The following is a 24,864-nucleotide window of genomic DNA, read 5'->3' as shown; positions in this document are numbered from 1 at the left end:
AGCTAATCTGGCTTCCTTTTATGCCTTCAAATCCCAGAACCAAAGTAAACTATCCCAAACCAGACACTGTGAACTAAATGGATCCCAAACTACATGATTAATTTCTCCACAAGCATTATTCATTCAGTTACTGCACAGCCTCGCAGCACAGCAGGCAAAACAACACAAGCACCTAGGAAGACTTGCTTTATGTTTCAGATCTAGTATCTTGAGAAAGCAGAAGACAGAGACACACCCTTCTGAGCACTGACCTACTCTTGCTCCCTTATCTTCCCTGAGCCTCTCTTATACACACACAATCTAAAACTTCTCACAACCACCATCCATCCATACATCCTTTGAACATTGACCCATGTTCTCCCAAATGGGGCTAGGAAGATCTACTTTGAAAAGAGTATTCATTCCTCCTGAGCCACCAAATCCTCTCCCCAGCACTGAGTATCTAACCAGAAGCTTCCAGTGTAATTTCAAAAGTGGTGACAGGGAGCAAACATCTCCACAACTATTTTAAAATCATTTGCACAAGGAACAAATAAATCTACTGCAGGTTCTTCTAGTTGCTTCAAACAGGTACAACTATGACCAGAAATACTATCTGCCTCAGTACTCAGGGAACAAAAGTTCTGCCAACTTCAGTGACTGGTAGCTACAAGTGGCAGACTTAATGACTTAGTCTTTAAACCTGGAAGATGACTGTGGAATAACCTACAATAAGGGCTGAAAGAATCTCAGTTATAAACTTAGCCTTTTTAAGCATAACTCCAACCAGAAACATTTTCGAGAAAAGGACTGAGAGATCCAAGATAAAGCTACAGACACATGAACGGGCAGAAGATCTCACTAGTTATGAAATGCAAGTTATTCAGAATTGATTCATAGCTGACAGCTATGTTGACTTCTGGCACAGCCTTTCCTTCTTGCAAAGGATATATGTTTTGATATAAATCTTCATTATATGAGGAAGGCAGCATTACTATTATTTTCCAATTTTCTGTTTCAGCTGGATGAGTAAATAAGTGAGAGTGTGCATGCCTGGACACACATGCATGTGGGAGCATTTAAAATAACTTAAAATAGTTTTTATTTTTAATGTATCAGGTAGCTGGAAACAGCTTTCCATATAATTGAAAAAGTCAAAATTGATCAGGGCAGATTCAAGCAGAGACTAAAGCTTCAAGTCCCAGCAACCCTTTCCTTAGAGGCCATTCCTGCTCCCACACTGCATGTGTCAGAACCTTCAGCACAAACTCTGCAACTGTCAGGGTTGTGTGTCCCACTGCTCCACTGAGCACCCATGCCCCAATATTAACCATCATTTACCTTTCAAAGAGAGGTGATTTCTGCTGTCTGGAGGCCTGGTATTTGGGACTGTGGCACTGATTTGCTTGTTCTAGGCAGGTTATGTCACAGATTACCTCAGTTTACTATCATACAAAACACAGATATAAGTCTTACTATTGTATCTCCTGCAGTAAATAAAGACTTACTTCTCTTCAGTGTTTTGCCATAGCCTATAGGCAGAGCCGGGTGATTTGTTGCCTGGTCTTTTGAAAGCAACGGGATGCTCTTCTTGAGCTTGGGATCCCTCCTGGTCATCCCTTGATGCCTCTCCCATCTCTGGCTTTCTCTCCTTGAAGTAGCTCTCCACATGAATGGTTCCTTTGACCATGTGGTCAAGAAAATGCAGAATCCATATGCAGTTCTTTAGCCACATTGGGAAAGGTTCTGAAGAGCAAAAAGCTGCATCCAAGAATTCTGCAAATGTCCTTGTCTTCTCAAGACTTGGACCGATTTGCCATTCCCCTTGTGCCCAGAAGCATCCAAGTGACCCGAGATCTTCTGACATCTTTTCAAAGAGACCATTTCTCTGGAAGAAGTTGCTGTTGACAGGGTCCAGGTGTAGAGCTGCTGTTATCCCCTGGAGCGTGTAGAAAACAAGCTCCAATATGCAATTCTGTCCAACTACTGTCCACAGCCCAGATGGAGGGTCTTGCAGTGCACCTTCCATGTCTGAGAGAAGTGACAGGAGTCCATTGAATCCACTGCAGGTTCTGAAAGCTGAATGGCTCTTGGGACTCTCCAGTACTCTCAGGAGTGACTACAAACATTGGGAAGAAAGGAGGCAAAAGAAGCACTTAAGCCAAGGGATAAAGAAGCTTTAGAATATTTTAAAATTCCAAGTTTGTACCAAAATTATTTCACCGAAATTTCACTCTTTGAAGAAAAAAAAAATGGTCAAAGTAAAGGTCACTGCTGCACAACTTTTCTCCTCCTCTCTTCCCCCATGTACCCAATGAGTCAAACAACCAAGATTTGAATGCACCCCCAGGAGCAACCCATGGAGTCAGCCTGACAGGCAGGGAATAGTGCTCACAGGAATAAGCAAAGAAATCAAATTTCACAGAATCATTCAGGATGGAAAAGACCCTTGGGATCATCGAGTCCAACCATCAGCCCTACTCTACAAAGCTCTCCCCTACACTATATCCCCCAACATCTCATCCAAACAACCCTTAAACACATCCAGGGATGGTGACTCCACCACGTCCCTGGGCAGCCTATTCCACTGACCACTCTTTCCATGAAAAATTTTTTCCTATGTCCAGTCTGAACCTCCCCTGTTGCAGTTTAAAGCCATTCCCTCTTGTTGTATCACCAATTACCTGTGAGAAGAGACCAGCACCAACCTCTCTACAATGTCCTTTCAGGTAGTTGTACAGAGTCATGAGGTCTCCCCTCAGCCTTCTCCTCTAACTAAACAGTTCCATCTCCTTCAATCGCTCCTCATTGGATTTGTTCTCCAGGCCCTTCACCAGCTTCACTGCCCTCCTCTGCACTTGTTCCAGCACCTCGATATCTCTCTCGTATTGAGGTGCCCCAAACTGGACACAATACTCAGGTGTGGCCTCACCAGTGCAGAGTACAGGGGGACTATCACCTCCCTACTTCTGCTGGTCACACTATTTTTAATACAAGCCAGGATGCTGTTGGCTTTCTTGGCCACCTGGGCACACTGCTGGCTCATGTTCAGCTGCCTGTCAATTAGAACCTCCAGATCCTTCTCTTCCAGACAGCTCCAGCCACATCTCCCCAAGCCTGTAGGAATGCATGGGGTTGTTGGAGCCCAAGTGCAGAACCTGGCACTTGGCCTTGTTGAAGTTCATCCTGTTAATGTTGGCCACCGATCCAATCTATCCAAGTCTCTCTGTAGAACCTCACTATTCTCATGCACATCAACACTCCCACTTAACTTGGTGTCATCTGCGGACGTACTGATGAGACACTCTATGTCCTTATCAGGATCATCAATAAGGATGTTGAACAGAAATGGTCCCAACACCGAGCCCTGAGGAACACCACTTGTGACTGGCTGCCAGATGGATTTAACTCCACTGACTGCATTACATATCCTAGTTAGTTTGGCCAGAAGTAGTTTCAGATCTTAGGCTATTCTTTCATCAGTCTTCTCAGACTCTCTCAAGAAATCTGCCTTTGCCTTAAATAAATGAAAGCAGAGATTAAAGTATAAATAACTTCATACAGAAACTGAGAAGAAGAAGTCGCAGCTCTCTATAGGCAAGTCCTCCTACAGCCCTGAATACACATGAGGAGCCACATGAGACTTTTGCTCACATAACTGCGCAGACCCCTTCCAAAAAAGCAGTGACAAATGATGGCCCAAAGAATACTGCCCGCAGCAGGCTCTCCTCATTAAGAAAGGCAATAATAATTCACTTTCTCAGCAGAGGTATTTTTGAAGTTTGCACAACACTTTGGAGGAAAAAAGCCATGAAGAGTCAGATCTCAAGATAATGAAGTCATTAGATTTTCTCTAACTTCAGTGGGCTTAAAGCAGGTTGTAAGTGTATATTACACATGCATAAAAACCAACCTACACTACCTGCAAATTCAGAATGCTATAGGCTTGCCATTTTAAAACAAATGTAAGAAAAGTTATTATGAGTTATAGTGGTAGAAGTAAAATTACTGAGAAAAAGAGTTTGCAAGGAAACAGTCTACTGTATAACCCATCCCATATTTTGGGGATGTTGCACAATTCATTTTGAAAATATGATGGGGGGACCTTTCAGATTTGAGGCTGTATCTTTTCACATTGGAAAAGGCTAATTTTAAAGTTTCCCAACAGATATCCAGTGAAAGAGCTTCACTTCACAACCTGCTGAAGAGGAACAGTTTCCAACATAAATATATCTCCCTGTAACAGGATCTAGGACTGTACAGAAAGAGTTAGCAGAACTGGAGGGGGAGGGAGAACTCTATTAGTCATTCAATTTTGCATGATAATGTATCAAACCAGGCAGAGACTTCAGAACAGAGAGTAAATTTAATAACTCAAGAGTTGAAGTTATCAGGATGGCTTTAACACATTTCAGAGAAGGTCAACAGTAACCACATTTCCTTCAGCTCTAACTCAGTTAGAATGTAATTGCCTATGAGTTAGTATTCCTCTGTCTTGAATCTATGAAACTGATGTCTGCTGGAAACCCCCTAACTCAGTTAACCTTAACAGAATTTATTTCACATTCCATTATTTGTTATTCCTCATAATTGTCCACGTGCTATGCTGGAATACAGCAGTGCTAATTGCATTTGGGCTCAGGCTTTAACAGCTAAATATATATTAGCAAATCAATCTGAATTTGTGTGTAACACAATCACAGTCCCAATGGTTGTAGATAATAAATTCATTTGCTTACATTATGCTTTAATACAGTTATCATTTGTCAAAATTAGACACTGAAACTGCATTCATTTTCATATTAGTTTGGACACTGTACTCAACTTTTCCACAAATATTGTTAAAGTTTATATCTTTGATTTGAAACACTAAACTTTGTCATATTTGGGGTTTTTTTTTTTAAAGTAACATGGTTCTTTTATTACAGAATATGCTGCTGTATTGTGCTGAAAGGTGAACTCAGTTCACACTTGGTAAAGAAGGTAGAATGAAATTTTAAATTAGTGCTTAGAACACAGCTGCTTTTCCATTTGATGCCTGTGATCTAAACCAAAGTAAAGCACACTCATTCTTTCTCCTGCTTCATTGTTTATGGATCAGACCCTCTATAAACACAACAGAGGATATGAATAGTTCTGATTCCTCCCTCCAAACATTCATAAGACTCCTCCTTTCCATCATCTCACATCTCTTTTTCCATGACACTGGCCTATGCAAGAGATGACAAAATTATGGACAGTAAAGTTTCAACCCTGGAAGTTTATCAGATCAAGTTGATCATCTCGTGCCTACCCTGCTCCTTCCAATCTCACTTGTTTGGCTCTTCTCACATCCTCCCTCCACATCAGTCTCCACTTGCATTTACATTTTTTCCTCCTTTCTCTGTCAAGTTACATAGAACTGTTCATACAACTGTGCCCTTTGCCATTTCCATTTCCCCGTCCTGCATTACTATTCAAGTCCCCAAAATACTTCACAATCTGATACTTAATGAAGGTGTTGACCACACACATGCCACTAAAAATAAAAGCATGCAATTTACCAGAATCAAAAACTGGCCCATGGCTCTTTTTTCTTTTGTACTTATCTTTCTGGAAAAAACAGTGCTAGGCATGAGATTAAGAGCAATTTGCCACAAGCCAAGCAGTTTTCATTAAAAAAAATACCCAAGTGGAAAGCCACAATAATTACCTTCAGCAGATCTAGTTTCAGCTGCAGTTCCCCTTGAGTAGAAGAACAGAGGGCCCCAATAATAATGCTCATATATTCTTCATAGTTGATGACTGATAGCTGCTCCAAGATGCTGAGAGTAGCACTCCTGTAGCACTCATCATCCAAAAATATCTTAATATACGGCACCATTCCATAGTCCTTCAGAACAACTGGGGACAAACACAGTAACATTTGTTAGTTACTATCCTTTACTTGTAGTTTTCACAGACAGATTTCCAGTGTTGGTGTGAAGTACCATATTTCTACAAATACAGCAGAAGAGGCAAGAAGAGCTGATTATGCTAAAGATAATGTAAACTGAATGGCACAACTACAACTAGGCATAAAATGACTGGATGACCATGGTTTCTAATCATCAGAGATGACAGCCTCCCAGTAAAATAATGAATGCAAAGGAAAAGATGCCTTATTAGTTTATAACTTAAACTTCTCTCTCGTTTATGAAGAGGACTGTTTGTTAGTTTGTGATATATTTGAACTGTGTAAGATGCTGCAGTCATGATGATTCTAGGATTCAAGAGTGAATTAAGTGATTCCAGTATTCAGAAGAGTTCACTTCTATATTACTATGTTCCACAAGAATCCCCACACATACAGCTCTTAAGTATGCCAGTGCTAAATGTATGAGTGTTTCTCAGCATGTGTCTGATACCATCAAGATTTCAAATAACAGATACCATGGAAGAAAACTGGATGAACAAACAATACACAGAACTCTCACACACAGCTTTGTTTTCTACAAGGTGGTTCTGTGTTTTCCATGTAAACACTTCAGGAGTATCCACATGGATGAGGGAAGCAGGGTGACTACTGGGATGGATAAGGCTCATTATGCAGGATGAGAATATCTGTGTGCTGGATTTGGCGGGGGGGTGGGGGTTGGTAGGAGGGGAGGGCTACAGTGGTGGCCCCCTGTGAGAAGCTTCTCAAAGCTCCCCTGGCTCCAAGTCAGACCCACCCCTGCACCAGGGCCGAGCCAGTTAGCAACAGTGGCTGTGCCTGGCAATAATGTGTTTAGGAAGGGGAACCTGGGAAGAGGAATTAAGAGTTGTGTGGAGGAGTTGCAAGGAGGATATCTGTGCAAACACTGAGGTAGTGGAAGAAAGGAGCAGAACTGGGAGAGGTGTGCAGGTACAGAGCTTCCCTGGAGCCCAAGGTGAGATGGCAGGGCCACCTCCCTGCCACCCATGGAGGGCTATGGTGAAACAGAGACCCACCTGCAGCCTGTGGAGGACCCCACATCAGAGCAGGTGACTGCAACTAAAGAAGGCTGGTACTCTGTGGCAAGAAGCCCCCACTGTTATAGGTAGGCACTGGGAGGATTGCTACACTCCAGGGGGACCACACCACAGCTGTGGCTCATGGGAAGGATTAATGTCAAAGTTCATGGAGGACTGTCTCCTGTGAGGGGAATCACGCTGGAGCAGAAGAAGAATGCAGTAAGTCCCCCCCACACACACACTGAGGAGGAAGAAGCAGTGGGACTGGCTGCACCACCACCCACCCACCCCCATTCCCTGTCCACATGTGCTGCTGGGGGGAAGGAGATAGAGAAATCAGGAGTAAAGCTGAGCCCAGGAAGAAGGGAGGGGTGGAGGAAAGGCATTTTTAAGATGTGGTAATGCGTCTCACTGTCCTACTCTGTCTGTTAAATGGTGTTGTTGGTTTTAGTGTCTGAATTAAATGTATGTTCTTTTTCTTCCCCTAAGAAGTGTGTCTTTTGCCTGTGATCATAATGCATAAGTCATCTCTCCCTGTTCTTATCTCGATTTCCAAGCCTTTTGTTTTATTTTTTTCATCCCAGTCCTGAGGAGGAAGCGGGGAGTGAGCAGCTGCCTGGTACTCAGCCCTCTGAGCTCAAGCCATAGCAATCTGCCATGTTTCTTCGTGGGTTAGACTATTATCTCTACACTTCTAGATTTTGTTCTCCACTTCTCACTGAAACAAGAATCATAAAATCTGTTGGTGCTCCTTAAGAAGCATTGTGGCCACTTCCTACTAAATATCACAAAGGTAATGCAGTCATATGTCATTTCTTACCAGTGTTCCTCACAGACCTCACTGTAAGGGCAGCCACCATCTTCAGCATCACAGTATTTAATTCCTTCTCTGTGCTTCCTTCAAGACCAACCAGATGGGTTCCAGCTGTCAGTATATTAAAAGTTGTAATACAATTTATACAGGACATGTTTAACTGTAGCAAAAATATATTAAACCAAAAAGGAAAACCAATTCTCCAGCAAATTCTATTTTTCTCTTAAATATTACTTACAGGCTACTCAAACCCTAAAATGAGCAACAAAATACAGACAGGGCATTGTCTAGTCATCAGGGTCTAGTCTGGGATTCAGAAACACAGGTCTAATTCTATGCTCTGCAGCCCAGCTCTCCTGCATAACTATAGGCAATACTGGTAATAGTGGTGTTTCCACTTCCCAACTAATGTAGAGTTACTTGTTTAGTGATACCTTGTAGGAACACACAGAAATAAAAGAACATTACAGATTATGAGCAGTGAAGTGGTATTATAGCAACAGGGAATACTTAAACACCTAAAATAGAAGTGAAAAGCAGAAATTCCCTGGATGTTCAAAGGCAAATATTTCTGGGACCAGACAGTGTAAGGTAGGTTATTTTTAGATCTAAATGTCTTGAAGTTTGCAGGCTAAATTTCTGGAAACTAAAAGAGGGAAGGAGTGATCACTTCACACAGTGTCTTCCCACCTGTCCCTCTTCGTCTGTCTGTCTGAATTTACAAATTACATAGCTGTTCAACCACTTAATCTATAAAATTTAGATCACCAAGTGATCTAAAGCAGTGAAATTAATGCAAAGACAGAAGAAAGCCCCTATGCACCAGGCCATAACCAGAAGGTAAGTTTTCAAGAACCTCAGTATTTATCTTGACAATCCTTATCTAAATACTCTTGTACAAAACTAGTTCTCTGATAATCAAGAATGCAAATCTAAGTGTCCTTTCAGGTAATGGATGTCTGCATTCCGGAACTTCTGCTGCTTGGAATAAATATGTATAAATAATTCAATTGTGCTTACTGCACCAGAAGTTATACCTAGTACTTTGGGTCCCTCCCCCTTTACTAAACAACTACTGAACTGAAATTTAAAGACATTTCCCAATTTATACAATACTGAAAACGTTATCATGCATTGTTCTTTCTTTAAAATAGCAGTTATAAATTTTTAAATATGCAAGTCTGTCCCCAAGTCAGCTGTACCCCACAACTACCACACCAGGAATATTACCTTCCTGTTTTCATAATAGGAGATAATTATATTAGATGACAATGCATGGTAACTGTGAGTAATATATGGCCAAAATTCAAGAAACTGCTTTCTATCATCAATCCTCAGGATTAAGTGTTTTTTTCAGAGGAAAACACTTTCTTCCTCTACTTTCAAGCTGGTATGCTAGAGAATCCCAAATTGAGACTGGTTTCCAAATGTGGGCTGAATGGTACCTTCCAGAATATTTCATCATATACTGGTGAAGTATAGCCCGGAATTGTTTAAGGTAGTGAATAGAATGATGAACAGCTAAGATTTCAGACAGGACCCAGCTTACTATATCAAAATTAGGCCAGTTGTCTTGCGGACAAAGTATAGCTACTCAGTACATAAAATGTACAGACTGTAGGAAGTGATTAATTAATTTCTTCATTCATTGATCTGTCTTCTTCAACAGTCATTGTGAATGACATTAAGTTGTACCTGACTTCCTCAGGATCTTGGCTTGCTTCCTCAAAAGTGCCAGCAGTAGACCTAAGAGCCCAGAGTCACGAAATATGTCACTGAATAACAGGTCCTTCCTGGTCATGCTGAGGAGGCACCGGAGAGCTGTTAAGGTGCAGAATGGCACTATGTTTTCCTTTATCAAATACTGAACCTTCTTCAAAATTTCATGGGGGACATAGGACAGGTCTAGCACTATGGACTCCACCAGTCTGAAGAACTGGACTTGGATTGGGTGAGGTTTGAAATGGATTATATCAGTAAACTGGTTGATAGGTTGTAGTGTCCATTCCAGAAGAAAGAAGTTCACCGTGTCCCAGGCCCATATGGTACCAATTGCTGCCAAGATTCTTCCGCACAGGTACTGATCATTACTTTTCTGGAAAATGGACTGCAACACCTGAAAAGCCTGAAGGTTCTTCACTGTCATTCCTGTGGGATAAAGCCAGATGAGATTATTTTTACATCAGTACTATTTAAGACTGCAAGCACCATAACTATAACGTTAAATCATGTCTGAGAGTGGAAATAGAGTCACAGACACAAGTGGTGTAACTGGGGGACATGTTCTCAACCTTGAATCAGACCCTACAGCTGACACAGTCAGTTCAGTTTGATGTAGGTAGCATTCAGGCTCCTGCAGTGTTAAGCACATAGATTAGAAGATGACATCTCATACTCCTTCCTCTATCTGAAGACACATAATGAATAGACCTTAATTTGTCTATGATCCACCTACATAGCCACACACACACACATATATATATATATATATATATACTGTACCAGAAGACCGTGTCCGTTCAAAATCAAAGTGAGGCAATTGAGGGTGTACAATATTGCCAGAAACTTTCAGTTCAGTTTTTCCACAGATTGTAAGGCACGTCAGCATGTCCAAGATCTCATCCAGATAAGGGTTTCCTTCATTTTGCTGCAACCCCTCACATCTAGGAACAAAACTTAGGATGGTCACATGTTCATGCCTTAGTAATACAAACATTTTGGATATATCACCAGGTACTGAGTACACAAGAGCATTTCACTCAGCACTCCTCCCCAGTCTGTTTTACTGTCTTTTTGTCTTATTTCTGTGACTTGTTTAACCATCTTACAAACAGTAACTTCACACCATGGTGGCACATTCTGAATCAGAACAAAGCTTACAATCTGAAGAAAAAGATTGGAGTGACACTGTAAGAGTCTTCTGAAGAAGCGGAAGAGAAATATTGGAATTTAGTCCAGTTATGTGTACTTTTTTTTAATTTTAAAAAAAAAAAAAAAAGTAATTCTCTCCGAAAGAATGCCTGCTTTGGGGAGTAAAAATTTAAATTCTGTGAGATATCAAAAAAATTAAAACAGAAACTTTACATTAAAAAGTAAGCATATGGTTGGCAAGGTAAGGGACTTGCTGACTGAGGTAAATAACAGAAAAATCTCAGCCCTTAAGAAGAGGAAAATATTATATTGCCTGAGCTTTGTGAATCAGACATGAAGATGGTATGTCTCTCCTATGTAAGGAAGTAATTTGAACTGTAACCCCAGATTTGTCAAAGTTTAGACTGAAGTAAGAGTGTCAAACGGCACAGAGCTGCTTATCACATTGTCCTATTCTGTACTGCTTAGAGGGGTCAGTTCTTAAGGAAAACTGCAACATCTGGGCATGGGTTAGGAGCAGAGCAATAGACTCATACTGGAACTTAGAAAGAATCTCAGGAGAAAACAAAACAAATATGTTCTGTTTTAATCTAAACAATAATAATAAAAAAGGCCAGGGTAAATGCTAGTATCTGTTTTGGTGAGAAAGAATGCAATCAGTAAAAATCTTTTTACGTGAAAAAGAAATTCCAAACATCAGAGGAGAAACCTGGTCACACAAAATGTTCAGGAAAGAAGCTCTGTGTCTATCTTGTCTATCCCTTTCTGCAAGTATATACTGGGAAGGGAGACTAATACAAAGTCCTGAGCACCTGTATGTTATTTCTGTCTCTCCAGACTAGTTACACCAGTTAAAAATGGATGGGGGCAGTCACAGCCCTTACTGATAAACATCAGGTGTTTCTGCCCTTACATGGGTAGAATCTCATCAGAACTATATATCTCAGCACAGCTTATTGGGGAAAGCTAAACAATCTATGGTAACCAAAGAAAACACTACCAGAAAAAGACAAAACTTTTTCCCTCTTTAAGTTAATAATTTTGGGCCTTCCAAAAATCACCAGAAATCATCCTCACCTATGGATATATTTGGATTCATGATTCATATTACAATCCTCTAGATCCAAACTACTAAATACACCCCACCTCCCTTTCAGTCTAACATACTGTTCAGGGACCAAAATTCTTGCACGTGTTGGAGAAGAAAAGGCAAAGCCAGAATGGAAACAACAACACATTGAGAAGACCTGGAAATGCTCTCTTCATACAGTATTAAAGGAAACCAGAACAAGGTTCTTAAATGCTTCTGGGGGAGTGATATAATGTACTGTTTTGACATAGCAAACTCAGAGCCTGGTTAGACAACGCAAGGAGAGAAGGAGAGTGAAAGATTCCACTTTGTACTTTTGCTTAGAATAACTAGTGGGGATTTGTTCTGACATGCTCATATTCACCTCAGTTCTGAAGAACGTAAACATTTCAGCTATAAGTTTGGATGGGTTTGTTTGTTTGTTTTCTGCACAGCAAGGAGATCAGGTTTCCCTCCCTAGCTGACTGCATTCCTGGATCAAGAGTTCACCTTAACAGAGACAAATGTCTCTGACCTACATCCCCTCTAATACTGATTGATGAAGAACCTTTTGTCTTGTGTTCAGGAAGTTCCTATCTCACCTCTAGACTAACTTCTACGATTAATTTCCCTTATGGTTTCAGTAGAAGAAGTTATGTACTGCTTCTGTTCCTAAAATAGGAATGAAAGACCCAGTATCAGGGTCTTTGTTACTACCTTTGCATTCACACAGGATTACCTACATGATTCATATTTTAAAACAGACCACCACACATTCTGAAAATGAAGTTTTACCATCCTCTACAAGCCCACTAAAAACCTCCCTACTTACCTGAGTAAAATTTTTAGCAGGAGTTGGTAGCCATCATTATTTTCAAACTCTGTTAATAAAGCTGATGATATGGGATAGGAATCTTTCACAAAGCACAAGACAATACTAGCAGCTTCACACACATCACAAGCAGGTAGGGTATCAGACAGTTTAAAGAGATTCTGAATAGCTATTTTAATGAAAAAAAAAAAAAAAAAAAAAAGCAGGTATTTAAGAACTGACAGTCAAACAAGTTCAAAGTTACTAACAAAACCAGAACACGTTTGAAAAATTATTTCCCAGTAAAATAGGAGTCAGATAACTCTTTTTCTAGAAAGAAAAGACAAGAGGATATATGAACACTACATTCACTTCAGAGGCTGTATGAAGAACATTTCTGGTTCTAAACTGTACATGCATTTCTTTGCTTAACTCCTAGAAGTTGATTCAGTCTCAGGAGCATAAATTTCCAGCCCACCCACTCACCAAAATGAATATACAGTGAATCCAGCTGTTTGAGTACAAGGTAAGTGGAGGCTGACCTTTTTTAGTTGCCTTGTACTAAGTCAATCACCAATTCTGTGCAGAGTTCACAGATGAATTCTTTGCTTTGTAATGGGACACATCCTGTTCTGAGCAGTGAAGCCTAGTTTTCCTGTCTAATCTGATGGCCAGTCCTTCCAGGACAGCTTCAAAATATCTAAACCATCCCATACTATTAGAACTACTATTCCTCAGCCTTTCAATCTCACCCAGGAAGCCAAATTTTTATTTTAAAAAATAAAAATACCTATATGCAGTTGCTCCATGACAAGGAACACTGACAGTAAAGTTTGGATTATAAAACTTTTTTTCTTCTAAGAAATTCAGACCCATGGCCTTTGCACTTCTTAATTAAATAAAAACAAAAACAAAAACAAACCAAACAAAAATCTACTCTGACAAAGCCAAGGAAGAAATGAAGATATAACTCATTCAATCATGATTTGTCCCAAAAGATACTGTCCCTCTGGCAGTGCCCTCAACTGTATATTCAGACTGTGCATGAGCCTTAGGCTCACACATTGAATCACACAAACTCAAAAAAATATAATACATCTTGTCCTTGCTTACAATAGTGTGATCAGGTGGGACTGGTTCTTGCCTGTAATTTTATTTTTTTGTGTAGAAAAAACTTCAGTTTCCAGATGGCTATCAGTACTTGATAAAGCTCCTGTCTAGAAAGCCAAGAACCCATGCTTTGCAGTTACCTGACTACCAGATGACACAGAGATAAAAATCTGTCCCAGGTAGACTCTTCCTGAGAATTCATTCTCAGTGGAACTATGAGGAAAGGAGAAACCAAATTACTAAACCAAACCTTGTAGGTACACAATGCTGGTTTTGGTCTGAGCCTTTGAAATTGTTCTCAGCACACGGCCTGTAGGTACTTTCCATGAGTGGCTACACTGGTCCCACAGGGAAGCAGTTGCTATAATTAATGACTGAAGTTTATCAGCTGCCAGAAGTTCCTCTACACCTTGTTCCTCTCTGTACATGTTAAGCATTATCTGAAAAGCAAACAAATATCAGCTACAATAAACACCTCTACAAATATCTGGGAGATGAAGAAAAATTCATGGGCATGGGGGGAATTACAGTTCGATACTAATACCAGGAGAAAGGATGTGGTGAAATGAACAAATAAAACTACCACTAGTATATTCTCAATGGATTTTTTTCCCACATAAAGACATGCTGGTTTGTTTTACAAAAAAATAAGAGATAAAGTGACATCTTCTCAGATTGGTTTATACTACTCCTGATGCTTGTTCAATGGTTTTCAGTCCAAATTTACCCCTTTTTTTGGCAGTTTGAATCAATCACCAGTTAAAAGCTTAAGTGAACATATGTGAGTACTTGGAACAAATTAACTCACAGAGGCATATCTCACCTTAACAAGCATTTCCTGAGTTTGGGTGTCATCCTCATTTGTCTCTCCATCATCACCAGTCAGAGGAGAAGTAAAGAAAAGGTACAGGCACTGCATCAGAGCAGCTGGAAGGCCAGATCCAATGATGTTCCACACAGTTCTCTAAATAAGGAAAATAAAAATCAGCCCCTCCAGAAGCTGACCACAGTTTCCTTGTGTTTCCACACACTGAATGTAGTCATGATAGATGAAAGAACTACTTGAGCATTTTATCCTTACAAGTGCTCTAGGGCACACAAGCGTGGCAATCCCATAGCATGGCTGTACAAATCCACTTGGCAGAAGTAAACACGCTGACCGTGTGTTGCCATTGCAGTATCTGGGACTTCCCACTCCAGCTGTACTACAGCTTTGACAGAGATACTGTGTCCTGCAGAAGACCTACAGTCAATAAAGCACACAACCTGCAAACTAACAGCTAAAACAGCAGTAAGTCCAGGGGCAGACAGTGCCTCCTTTATCATTAGTTCACAGGACACCCTGCAGCTGCAGAGGTGTATGTTAAAAGCACGAATTCTCTATTCTCTCCTTGACACAGCATAGCAGCAATTTAGCTATAACACCTTTGATTTTGTAACATATTGAATAACTGCACACACACTTCTAATTATAGCTTTTATAAATGCAAGAGATGCTTTTTCCACAATGTTTCTCAACACTTAGTTTCTTCCCATCTTTGCTACATCTGTGTACAACTGTAAATTTTGTGTGTATGCCACAAAAAATAGTAATGTCTTAAATTTGTGACAAACACAAACCTTATTAGGAGCTTAATGCTGTGACTGACTATATATGATTTTATAGAGATCCTTATGACATGAAACATGTCCACTAGAAGCTGATAGTAAGATTTTATTTTCATGTGTCTGAATAAAATGAGACAAATTGTCTAGCTCAATGTCGGAGATAAACACAGCCCTGATCCCCATTAGCAGGCTGTACTGCTGATGCCAATCTGCATTCAGGATGGCTGTACAGTAGAGCTTGTGAAATGCTTTGAAATGCTTCAAAGTGAGAGACTATCAGGATAGAAGATCCAACCACTCACTGCATTACCAGACAGAGAGATCCTACTGGTCATCTTTTTGATATGTAAGCTGGAGTGACAAAGAAAGGTTGAAGAGCAGTGATACACAATGAAAAAGAAAAAAAAAAAAAAGAAAGATAAATCAGAGAAACACCAGCAAAAAAAAGCCATCTAATGATCAAAACAAAAAGGGTATCTGAAAGCACAGAGCACTTACTTCCCTCTTTTAGAAAAACCTGGACTATAAACCTATAAATCTGCTGATGTGTCCTCTATCTGACTGTATAGCCTGGGCATGCAGAAACACAAAGCATTGGGTGTAACACAAACATGATGAGACTTAGGTGTTCCACTGTTGGGGTGGCTACACAGCTTCTCCGAAACAAAAAGGAAAAAAACCCAACAAGACAAAACAAACCAAAAAATCCTTTGTTGTCATTTCTCTTACTGAGTCAGTCTGTGAGAGCAGATACACTGATTTCAGGAGCAAACGGCCATCTTCTGCTTCCCCTTTCTGTTGTAGCAACTGGTCCAAAGCCAGACGAGCTTCCTCTGTTACCACAAAAACATGAAACTTAAATTCCTTAATGAAAGATGAAAATGCTGCATTCATTCTTTCTTAACAAATCTGACAAATTTAACAAAATTACAGTCGCAGGAGTCCACAGAAGGACAAAAAAAAGGATTATTGATCCAGCATCAGACTCAGGTCAGTTCATATAAACTACATGTTTCAGACTGATAAGCTTCATGAGGAATACCAACTCAGTGCATGAAGTCTGCCAGCTGACCTGAACAGCCACCAGGAAAGCCATGTGTGGCCAGCAGTAATTTTCTCATTAAACAAAGCTCCTCAATAGTGTGTAGCTTACTCTTTTACTGCACAGCTGCTGTATTATACATTTCCAGCTTCAAAAGTTCCAAAACCAAGGCCAGCACAGCATGCAAAGCCAGATCTTCAGTGTAGTCATCCAAAACTGGTGCTACCTCACACCTAGTAGAAGATCTGGCTTGTTACATACAGATGGCATTTTCCTGTTTCCCCTTTCCTTCATGGTAAGCACAGAGAACAGCTGAACAAAAGCACACTCCCAGAATAAGTGGATCCAGTGGATATGGTATGGGGTCATTACCTGCAGGTTTGCCATTGATCTTCCTCTTAATTTCTTTTGTCAGAAGCTTGGAAACCTCACTGGCTAACAGCTGAATGTTGGGGAATACGATTATTCCAGCAGACTGTTCCCAGGCCTGAAATTCAAGTGTAACTGTTAAGTCTTTCTGATACAGCATGTCTTTGGTAGATTGAGAAGTACTAATAAATATAAATAAACAAACATAAAGCTAACATTACCCTGCAAAATTCTCTCCCCAGACAGTGTAGTCCATTAAGCAGTATTTGCCAGACAGGCAGGAGCCTGACACTACAGATACAGAAGCCAAGCTGGAATGACCTTTTGAATCACATAATGAACCTACTAGCGAGCATTTACTTTATTCTCTACATTTAATAAAATCAAAATAATATAAATGTTTTTCATGGCCCCTGTGTCACTAATTGTTTGTATCAAAAAGCATGCTATTCCCTTTCAAAATACAACATAAATACCCTGTACCCTGAAGAGGTTACAGCTACAGTTATCCAAGAATTTTTTGAGTAAAAGTATATCCTCCAAAAACTGTTTTCCCCATAAGTAAAGTTGGTCATAGTTTTCAACTGAATTACAATTAAAAATAAAATTGTATTTTCTCTGTTTAGCAAGTCACTGAAAAGTCTTAGCTACTGAAGCAGCTACTGAGACTGAAATGGAATTGGAACTGCTGCTCTCATGGAGCATTTGCAACACATGTGTCAAAAATAAACCATGGTAATACAGTACGACTGCTCCCAGGTAGCAGTATACTGGCCAACATTCACCTAAAACTGAACTATTTCTTTCAAGTCAATAAATTTATAAAAATCACAAAATGAACAAACAAGCAAAATCCTTTGGGTTTGGGAATTCTTTTGGTATAGGGTTGTGGGGGGGTATTTTTTGTTTTAATACATTCATAAAGTTTCTGCCTGTCTCTATTTTGGGAGGAAAGTGAGGGTTATAAAATCAGCACTTCTTGCTGGACAGAAATAATCTTTGTTGCAAACTAAGAAAATAAAAGAAAACACGGGGAAAGAAGCTGAAAAACCAGCACTATTCTAGCCCAAAAGGCAGTGGATATGATTTTGCAGCAATATGAGTTGCCTAACCCATCTGCCTATGGGGTTAAGTTGTAGGCTGCCAGGCCTGGAGTGACAACTCTGCCTGGCTAGAAATTTGCAACGTTACAAGACAGCTTACATCATGAGTACAGATTGATGATAATACAGGAAAAGATGCACTTCTAAAATGCTGAGATGATGACAGTAAAGGTTTACCAGATCAGGATTTCTAAACATTTCCTATGCTATAATAAGCACCCCTGGATAGGAAGCTATAGTCCTAAATGCATAGCTAGACAAGGAAAAGACATGTATAGACAAATTTATAGACAATTTACAAATAAGTTTATAAATTACTTGTTCAAGAATGGACAAGCAATTCAATGCAAAACTGACAGGAATAACAACAGCAAGATTTGATGGTTCCCTTTTGTGAGTCTGACAAACAGATCCAATCTCACATGTTTCTTAGCCTTGACTTTAGGAAAAAAAAATAATTCAAAAGCAATAAATAATATTACAGTAGACTAATACTAGCACACCCACTGGCCTCCAAGAATCAGGTAGCATTACTTTTATACAGAGCATCTAATGATACAAAGATCAATGTATTAGCAACAGTGTAGCATTCACCTATAAATACTAGACTGAGACACCCCAGAAACCTTGAAAATTTCCTTTACAAAAGTGACCTCCTTCTAAAAGCTGAGAAAAATCAATCTGTAAGGCCAGTTGATGAAAGGAAGGTAACAAAAATACTAAGACATCTGTTCTCCTAAAATAATTTGGAGCAGACATGCCATAATACTGTCTGCCAAGAAATCAGTGCAGCTCTTTGTGAATGAAGTTCCTCTACAAACATTATTTCATTCCCTGCCACTGCTTTCAATTATTTGTTTTTTCTTTGCTGATGGCAGCTTGTGGACAAGCTGTTTCTTTCCCCACAAAGTGCCAGTTGTCTGTCTAGGCAAGCACCTACTTTTTACTTCATTTTACTTATTGACCTCTGGTACTGCACTCAACTCATTTTTCTGGGCTACAAAATAGTGAAATGCAGTTGCACAGTGCGCCTATCAATTAATTTTCAATCAATCAATGATATTAAAAAAAGCAATCTAATTTTTTTGGATTTTGACCATAAATGATTTTCAGAGACCCTCAGTTGCAGGAGCAAGATTAACCAGTTCCTCCACTTCTGATGCAGAAGTGAGGGGAAGATCTGTAAAGAGCAGAACCAAGCTGGGCCTATACAATGACAAGAAACCCACAGCCACTTAAGAATATACAATGTTTGTCATTAAGATGTACTCCTTCTCAGAAGAAAGCAGTGATAGATTGCTGCCCCTCAAAGAGGAACACCCTCCAACACTTCAGAAAGGGCTTGTTATACTCACGCTTTTGCTAACAGGATAAATTTTAGTTCAGACCATATGCAGCAGAGAGCAGTAATCAAAGGTTTATAGCATTGCTACCATTCTGCAAATATTTAGTTAGTCCATCTCACTACAGATGAGGCCACTAATGTTCTGATTTGATTTTAAAGGTGATTTTCCTGTGGGTCAGACACAAACCTCTAGAACACGCTCTAAGAACAGACCTAATCAGTTCCATACTCATCTTTGAGCTATAAAAGATCTCTATCTGGAAGAATATCAACCTGACTCCATTTTAGGATGTTTGCCTTCAAGGGAAACTCAAATAACAAGGTATCAATGTAATATGATTTTATTTCTTCCTCTTATGCCTGTTTCTATACGTGTAAGATTCTGCCACAAGTTCCCCATGTCTGCTGTTGCCATCTGTCCTTCCTGTTCCATGCTTCATGGAGAGATGCTAGCTCAAAAGCCAGCCATGTAATAGAACATTCTGATACTTTCTGAGGCACCAGGAGGGAAGATACAGAGGGCACATTAAAATTACTCCCAGCTTAGGCCTGAATCACAAGCAGATGGCTAACATTTTCCTCCTACACCATTTCCTTCTACATCAAGGTGAAACAGTGAGTAATGTGCCCCCATGCCCCAGGTGGCTCCTGGTTAGTGCCCTTTCTCTCCAGCTGAGTAAGAGCTAAAGCACTCCAAGACAAAAAGACAGAGATGTACTGGCATCTGCATGATCAAACAAGGAAAGGAAAAGTAAGTGATGAAAAATCCTCCAAGGAGGGAAAGGACTTACGCAGTCTCCTGTTAAACAGGAGGAAGTGAGGTGGTTTCTGTAAGAACTTCATAAATGCCCAACTCAAACCGAGATGTGTTTCCCCAAGCCAGCCCAGGGCCTTAGCACAAAGCAGAAGGCTGGTACATGAGGGGAGTAAAAGTCATAAGGAGAAGGATGTGATGACTCAAAGCTAAAGGACCAGATCCTCCACAGTGCACTCCTAAATGACTGATGCAAGGCCAACATGCTTTAGCCACACATCTGAACCTAAATGCCTACAAAGCACTGCAAAACTCCACTGATACATCTAAGAAAGATGAAGGGTAAGACTCTCTCTCTTAGGGCACAAAATCAAGTGTTAAGCTAATGAGAAGTTCACATCTCCATTTTGAACATATGCTGTAACCAAAATATCCCCTTTGTAAAATCCTCTCTTTGCAAGTATTACTGCAATTTGGTAAATCACCTTCCACAATTCTAAAGCGTGTGAAGTTCAGCCCTACAGAAGGGAAACACATGATGTGTATGCGTATGCCAGTCCCTTAGCAATACTCAGCTTGCCTCCTGGTTAACAGCTTTCCTTTGACCCTCTAGTGCTTAAGTTTATTTCTCTTGTGTTGTGATAAATAAGCAATTTCCCACTTTGTTGTCCAATTTTTAATTCACAAGACTTCTAGATTTTATAGTTTTCATCACCTTTGTTCAGTAATAACTTCCTCAGTCCTTTGAAACTTTCACTCCAGAAAAATTACCTTCGCATGGAAGGCATTCTTGCTATTCATACTTAGTTGATGATCAGCAAATCTGAAGTTTTTCTACATAATCTCATCTCACCAAGACTTGCTTACTTTCTGTTTACTAGATGGTATTCAAAAACTAAAGCTGCAACAGAACTCAGAAAGCTTGAGATCTGGGAATTTCAATTTCATTTTAAATTTGAGGCAGGAAAACCTCAGCAGAAGAATTTCACAAAAAGCCTACAATACATTTCTTAAAAAAGGGGAAGGTAGCAGTTTGGAGAAACTGTCTTCCACAGAAAAGCCTGTCTTTGTTGGAATGAATTCATACCCTCAAAGCATTAAGGATGTATGTTTTCAATGGAGCTTCAAGAGGAAGGAAGATAGGTGGTCTGAAAACAGCTCTAGGAAAAGTAGAATAGATGTCTCTTGCTTCAAGCAAAAAGGTTGTATCTTGTTACTGTGCTGTCTCAGAAAAAGAACAGTGCAATTTCAGCATGCCATTTAAAAAGCAGATCTATGGAATAAGGTGCTCCTTTACAGAAAACTGTGAAATAATCAGTCCTGATCTGACTTTGAAGAGCATTCTTTGAAGGCTGAGGAAGGAATGCTGCTCCTTTGCAAAGCCAGAATTTTTGTGACCTGATAAAGTGGTGGTGAGCTCCCAAGAGAGCCAAGTCTGCCGCAGCACAAGTAGTGCCATGTGCAGAGAGAGATTCATTTCCAGTGACAGGCACATACATGGAGCAAATGCTCTTCTGCTCAAATACAGCCTTTGGTTCAGCAGGAACACTCTTTTAGGCAAACAAATACAGAAGTTGAGACGCAGTGGTGAAAAGTGAAAGCTTTGTTCAGTAATTATAAAATATCTGTAGGGCCATTTAGATTAAATGAGGAGGCTACTTCTGAGACTCCAGGCTATTACACTCACTGCATTTTCAGACCCTTCCATTCATTTTGTCTGCACTGCCTTGGACCAGGGCAAGCTTGTTCTCAAACACAGCAAACTCTTCACCACAGGCATCACCAGATCCTGCCCACAACTCAGTTGTTGCACTACACGGACAATGCCTGTTTCAATGCTGTTAACTGACACCAGCATCTACAGCGATTTCAAAGTCCTGCTCTGCACCAATATTTATAAGCTTCACAGGTTCATGCTCCATCCAGCTAAGTGAAATGTTTATGACTATCTGGAACTATTCCTGCTTTACTGGCACGGACACCAAAGACTTCATAGCCCCAAGCATAGTGATTTCCCTGCACACACAATTCAAAATGTCCCTCTTACTACAGACTATTACTTTTGATGTCCCACAATGCTTCCATATAAACAGAGTCACCATGTCATTAACATTTTTTTTTTCCTCTCACCTACCCACTGAATTCTTTTTAGAAAAAACAACTCAGCCAGGCAGGGAACAGATGGATCTGAGTGTGGTCAGTCAAGAACACTGAAAATTCACAAGTACAAATGTCTGAAAAATGCCACCATTAAAATACAGTTTCAGCAAAAAGCTTTTATTTTCTTTCTGAAATACTTACATAGTGAGTGTAAAAACACAGATTCAATACCCACAAATACCCAAGGTAATTCAAGAGAAAAACAACTCTTCTGTACTACAACATAGCCAGAGTACATTTAAAGATAGGCCAGTTTTTCTGCTCCTGTCATTATAAGCTCTGCCATTCTGTTGCTGTATGGTTCACTCAAACGGTTCCCTGTACATTTCACAGACTAGCAAACTAAAGCAACCCGTAAGATTCCCATTTATTCCAGAGCTCTTCCAGTTTCACCTTTCAGTATGGCCATGTCAGAAACTGTTGGCTGATGGAAGCTCGAGGGCATGGGGTAGGGCAGTCTGCTAACTACAATGTTCTAGTTCTCAGCTGTGTCCCTCACCCACAGTACGACCTTCCTCTCCTCATGCCACAGTTTCCCTATCTGTAACACAGCTCTTCTCTCAAGCACTAAAATTAGATATCAGCACTGTCACTGACCCAAAAATTCCATTACTGTATCCCTGCATTTCCTCTAGCTGGCTGCATGCCACAACAACATTTTCCCAGGCTGAAACTGTGCTCAGCCCCCAACTAAATAATAAAATAGATGAGGCAGACATGAAGTGACTCTCTTCACAGGGCACTCTGAAACATGCCTGGCTCATCAACATATCCCTTGACTTCAAGAATAGAAATTAGCCATTCATGAAAGTAAAGCAGTGCTCACCCATATACTTTTCTCATGCTAACATAGCAGGGTAGTTAGATGAAAGGACAAGAAACTTGTTTCCCCAGGCTGCCAATGGAATTAAAGTAATTATCACCTAGACAAAGGGATCATGCTCCAATTAACTCTGTTGGCAGTTAGGGTGACCACGGAATGGATAAGAGGAACAGAAACTCAAATTTACATTCTTTGCATCTGCACCAAAGAAAACAAGAACTAACCTTTAAGAAGAGGGGAAGAAAGTCCAGCAGCCTTCTCTGTTGCTCCTCTGAGATGAGATATGGAGCGACCTGCTCATACTCTACAAACTGTCTGCCTAGAGTCTCCCACTGGAGCGTATTGCTCTGGGGTGGCTTGTCCTTGCTGTGTGCAGGCTGTCCCGGCACTTCTGCTTTGTCAACATCAGCAGGGCTTTGCTCTTGCTGTCCTGCTTTGCCAGGTGAATCCTCCAGCTCCCACATGAGTTCAGCTGCTTTGTCCATGCTGAAATGAGACCTGAAGTTAAAGATACTGTGTTATTTACAATTAGCATCATCTCTTACCAGTCAAGTGTCCCATGAAACTGTACACTGACACTTTTAACTAGTGGAGTTGGAGAGTTTAGAAGTATGCAAATGCTGACAGCCACTTTTACAAAAATGGCAAAGCACCCTCCTCCTGGACAAGAGCATTACTACCTTGCAATCACATGAACAAGCTCTCTCCCATGAGACCCATGTGCATGTGCTACACAACTCATCTGGGCTTTGGCAGGATAAACTGGTAAACCATGCAGGAAAACTGGATTCCAGCCCCACCTTTCCCACTGGGCCAGATCATCTCCCTATACTTCAGTCACCCCAATTGTAAAACAAGTTATAACTATAACTATCATCAAATCTGCAACAGAAGAGAACTACCCAAGAGCCAGGTTACACATTTCATTGAGTTTGGATGCTAAACTAAGCTGCACATCTCCGATGCATTCCCCACCTAGAGCAGAGTTGAAGCACTGTCAGGAATAGGAGCTGTGTAGAAAAGACATGGATTCCCCAAATGGGTGTCCTGGACCAAAATGGCATCAACATTCAGCTCTTCTATACTGCAGATGTACAGCTCTGTACAAGATGTATTTTCACTACAGCATTACTTGTTTTGCTGATCCTGTAAACTGAAATAGATATGCTTCAATGAAGAAGCAAGGTGCTTCTAGGAGGCCCATTTCCATCAAGTTGAACTTACAAGGGTCCATCTTGCACTACAGGTATAGGAACTCTTCTGGTACCCTCATCTCAACCCCAAGTCTTCTAATCTACTTTACAACCCTGTTTTCATGCATAGTCTTCTGGGAGGTCACTGACACAGCCTTGAATCTGTAGCAATCCTACTCCTTTGCCATAGCCGCCTGTGAGCTCACCCTGCTACCCAGAATCTACATAATGACAACACTTACACCAATGGAAATCAGCCTTCTCCAGTTTCCGTCAAAATCAGCCATATGCTTATTGGTGTCTAGGGCATCATCTGATTACTTAAAATATGACACACAAATTATCATAGTGTGTGCAGGCAGCTGGGGAATTGTCACCAAGATGAACATAGTTCATCACCTTACTTACCAAATATATTGTCTTTTCAGAGCCTAGAGGAATCTTTTAACACATCATTACACCCCCTCAAAGAAGAATATCAATGTACCTCCGTTTCTAGGAAATAGGTTCCTTCTCTACACTGTGTCTTTGATCGCCATTCTAGCTTGTGAATAAAAATGGCAAAAAGCAAATGTAACTAAAAAAGAGTCAGATCTGCACTACCAATACATATACCCCTTCAAATAAATTTTGAAAAACACTGTTATGAGCCTGGTTTAGAAATTATGAGCCAACACTAATACTATATTTGGGATTCTTCATCTATCAGTTATGCAGCTTGTTTACTGCTTGCATCCTGCCCACTCTAAGCCAGATGAACCAGTGTCACTTCCACGTTCACACAGTAGCTCCATACTGCAGAGATGAAAAGGGTGACATTATATTGTCACTATGCACTACACCACCTGCAGCAAGCTGA

At 40.4% G+C, this 24,864-nt stretch overlaps 1 protein-coding gene across 1 annotated transcript in view; it reads right to left on the bottom strand.

Moving 5' to 3' along the window:
- Nucleotides 1-24,864, bottom strand: part of WDFY4 (WDFY family member 4) — a 147,571-nt gene that overhangs the window by 120,201 nt on the left and 2,506 nt on the right. The window contains exons 2-13 of the mRNA XM_026851430.1: nucleotides 23,037-23,310; nucleotides 16,631-16,745; nucleotides 15,946-16,049; nucleotides 14,432-14,572; nucleotides 13,854-14,048; nucleotides 13,171-13,175; nucleotides 12,520-12,699; nucleotides 10,250-10,410; nucleotides 9,443-9,895; nucleotides 7,754-7,858; nucleotides 5,672-5,862; nucleotides 1,488-2,098 (exon numbers count right to left, since the gene is read on the bottom strand). Coding sequence (XP_026707231.1) covers nucleotides 1,488-2,098; nucleotides 5,672-5,862; nucleotides 7,754-7,858; nucleotides 9,443-9,895; nucleotides 10,250-10,410; nucleotides 12,520-12,699; nucleotides 13,171-13,175; nucleotides 13,854-14,048; nucleotides 14,432-14,572; nucleotides 15,946-16,049; nucleotides 16,631-16,745; nucleotides 23,037-23,297 — 2,522 coding nt within the window. The 5' untranslated portion in view covers nucleotides 23,298-23,310. The remainder of the gene's footprint in view (nucleotides 1-1,487; nucleotides 2,099-5,671; nucleotides 5,863-7,753; nucleotides 7,859-9,442; nucleotides 9,896-10,249; nucleotides 10,411-12,519; nucleotides 12,700-13,170; nucleotides 13,176-13,853; nucleotides 14,049-14,431; nucleotides 14,573-15,945; nucleotides 16,050-16,630; nucleotides 16,746-23,036; nucleotides 23,311-24,864) is intronic.

This window comes from Athene cunicularia (genome assembly GCF_003259725.1).
Source record: "Athene cunicularia isolate RWA chromosome 6 unlocalized genomic scaffold, athCun1 chr6_part1, whole genome shotgun sequence".
Classification (NCBI taxonomy): Eukaryota; Metazoa; Chordata; class Aves; order Strigiformes; family Strigidae; genus Athene; species Athene cunicularia.
This window is presented reverse-complemented; position numbering and strand designations above follow the sequence as displayed.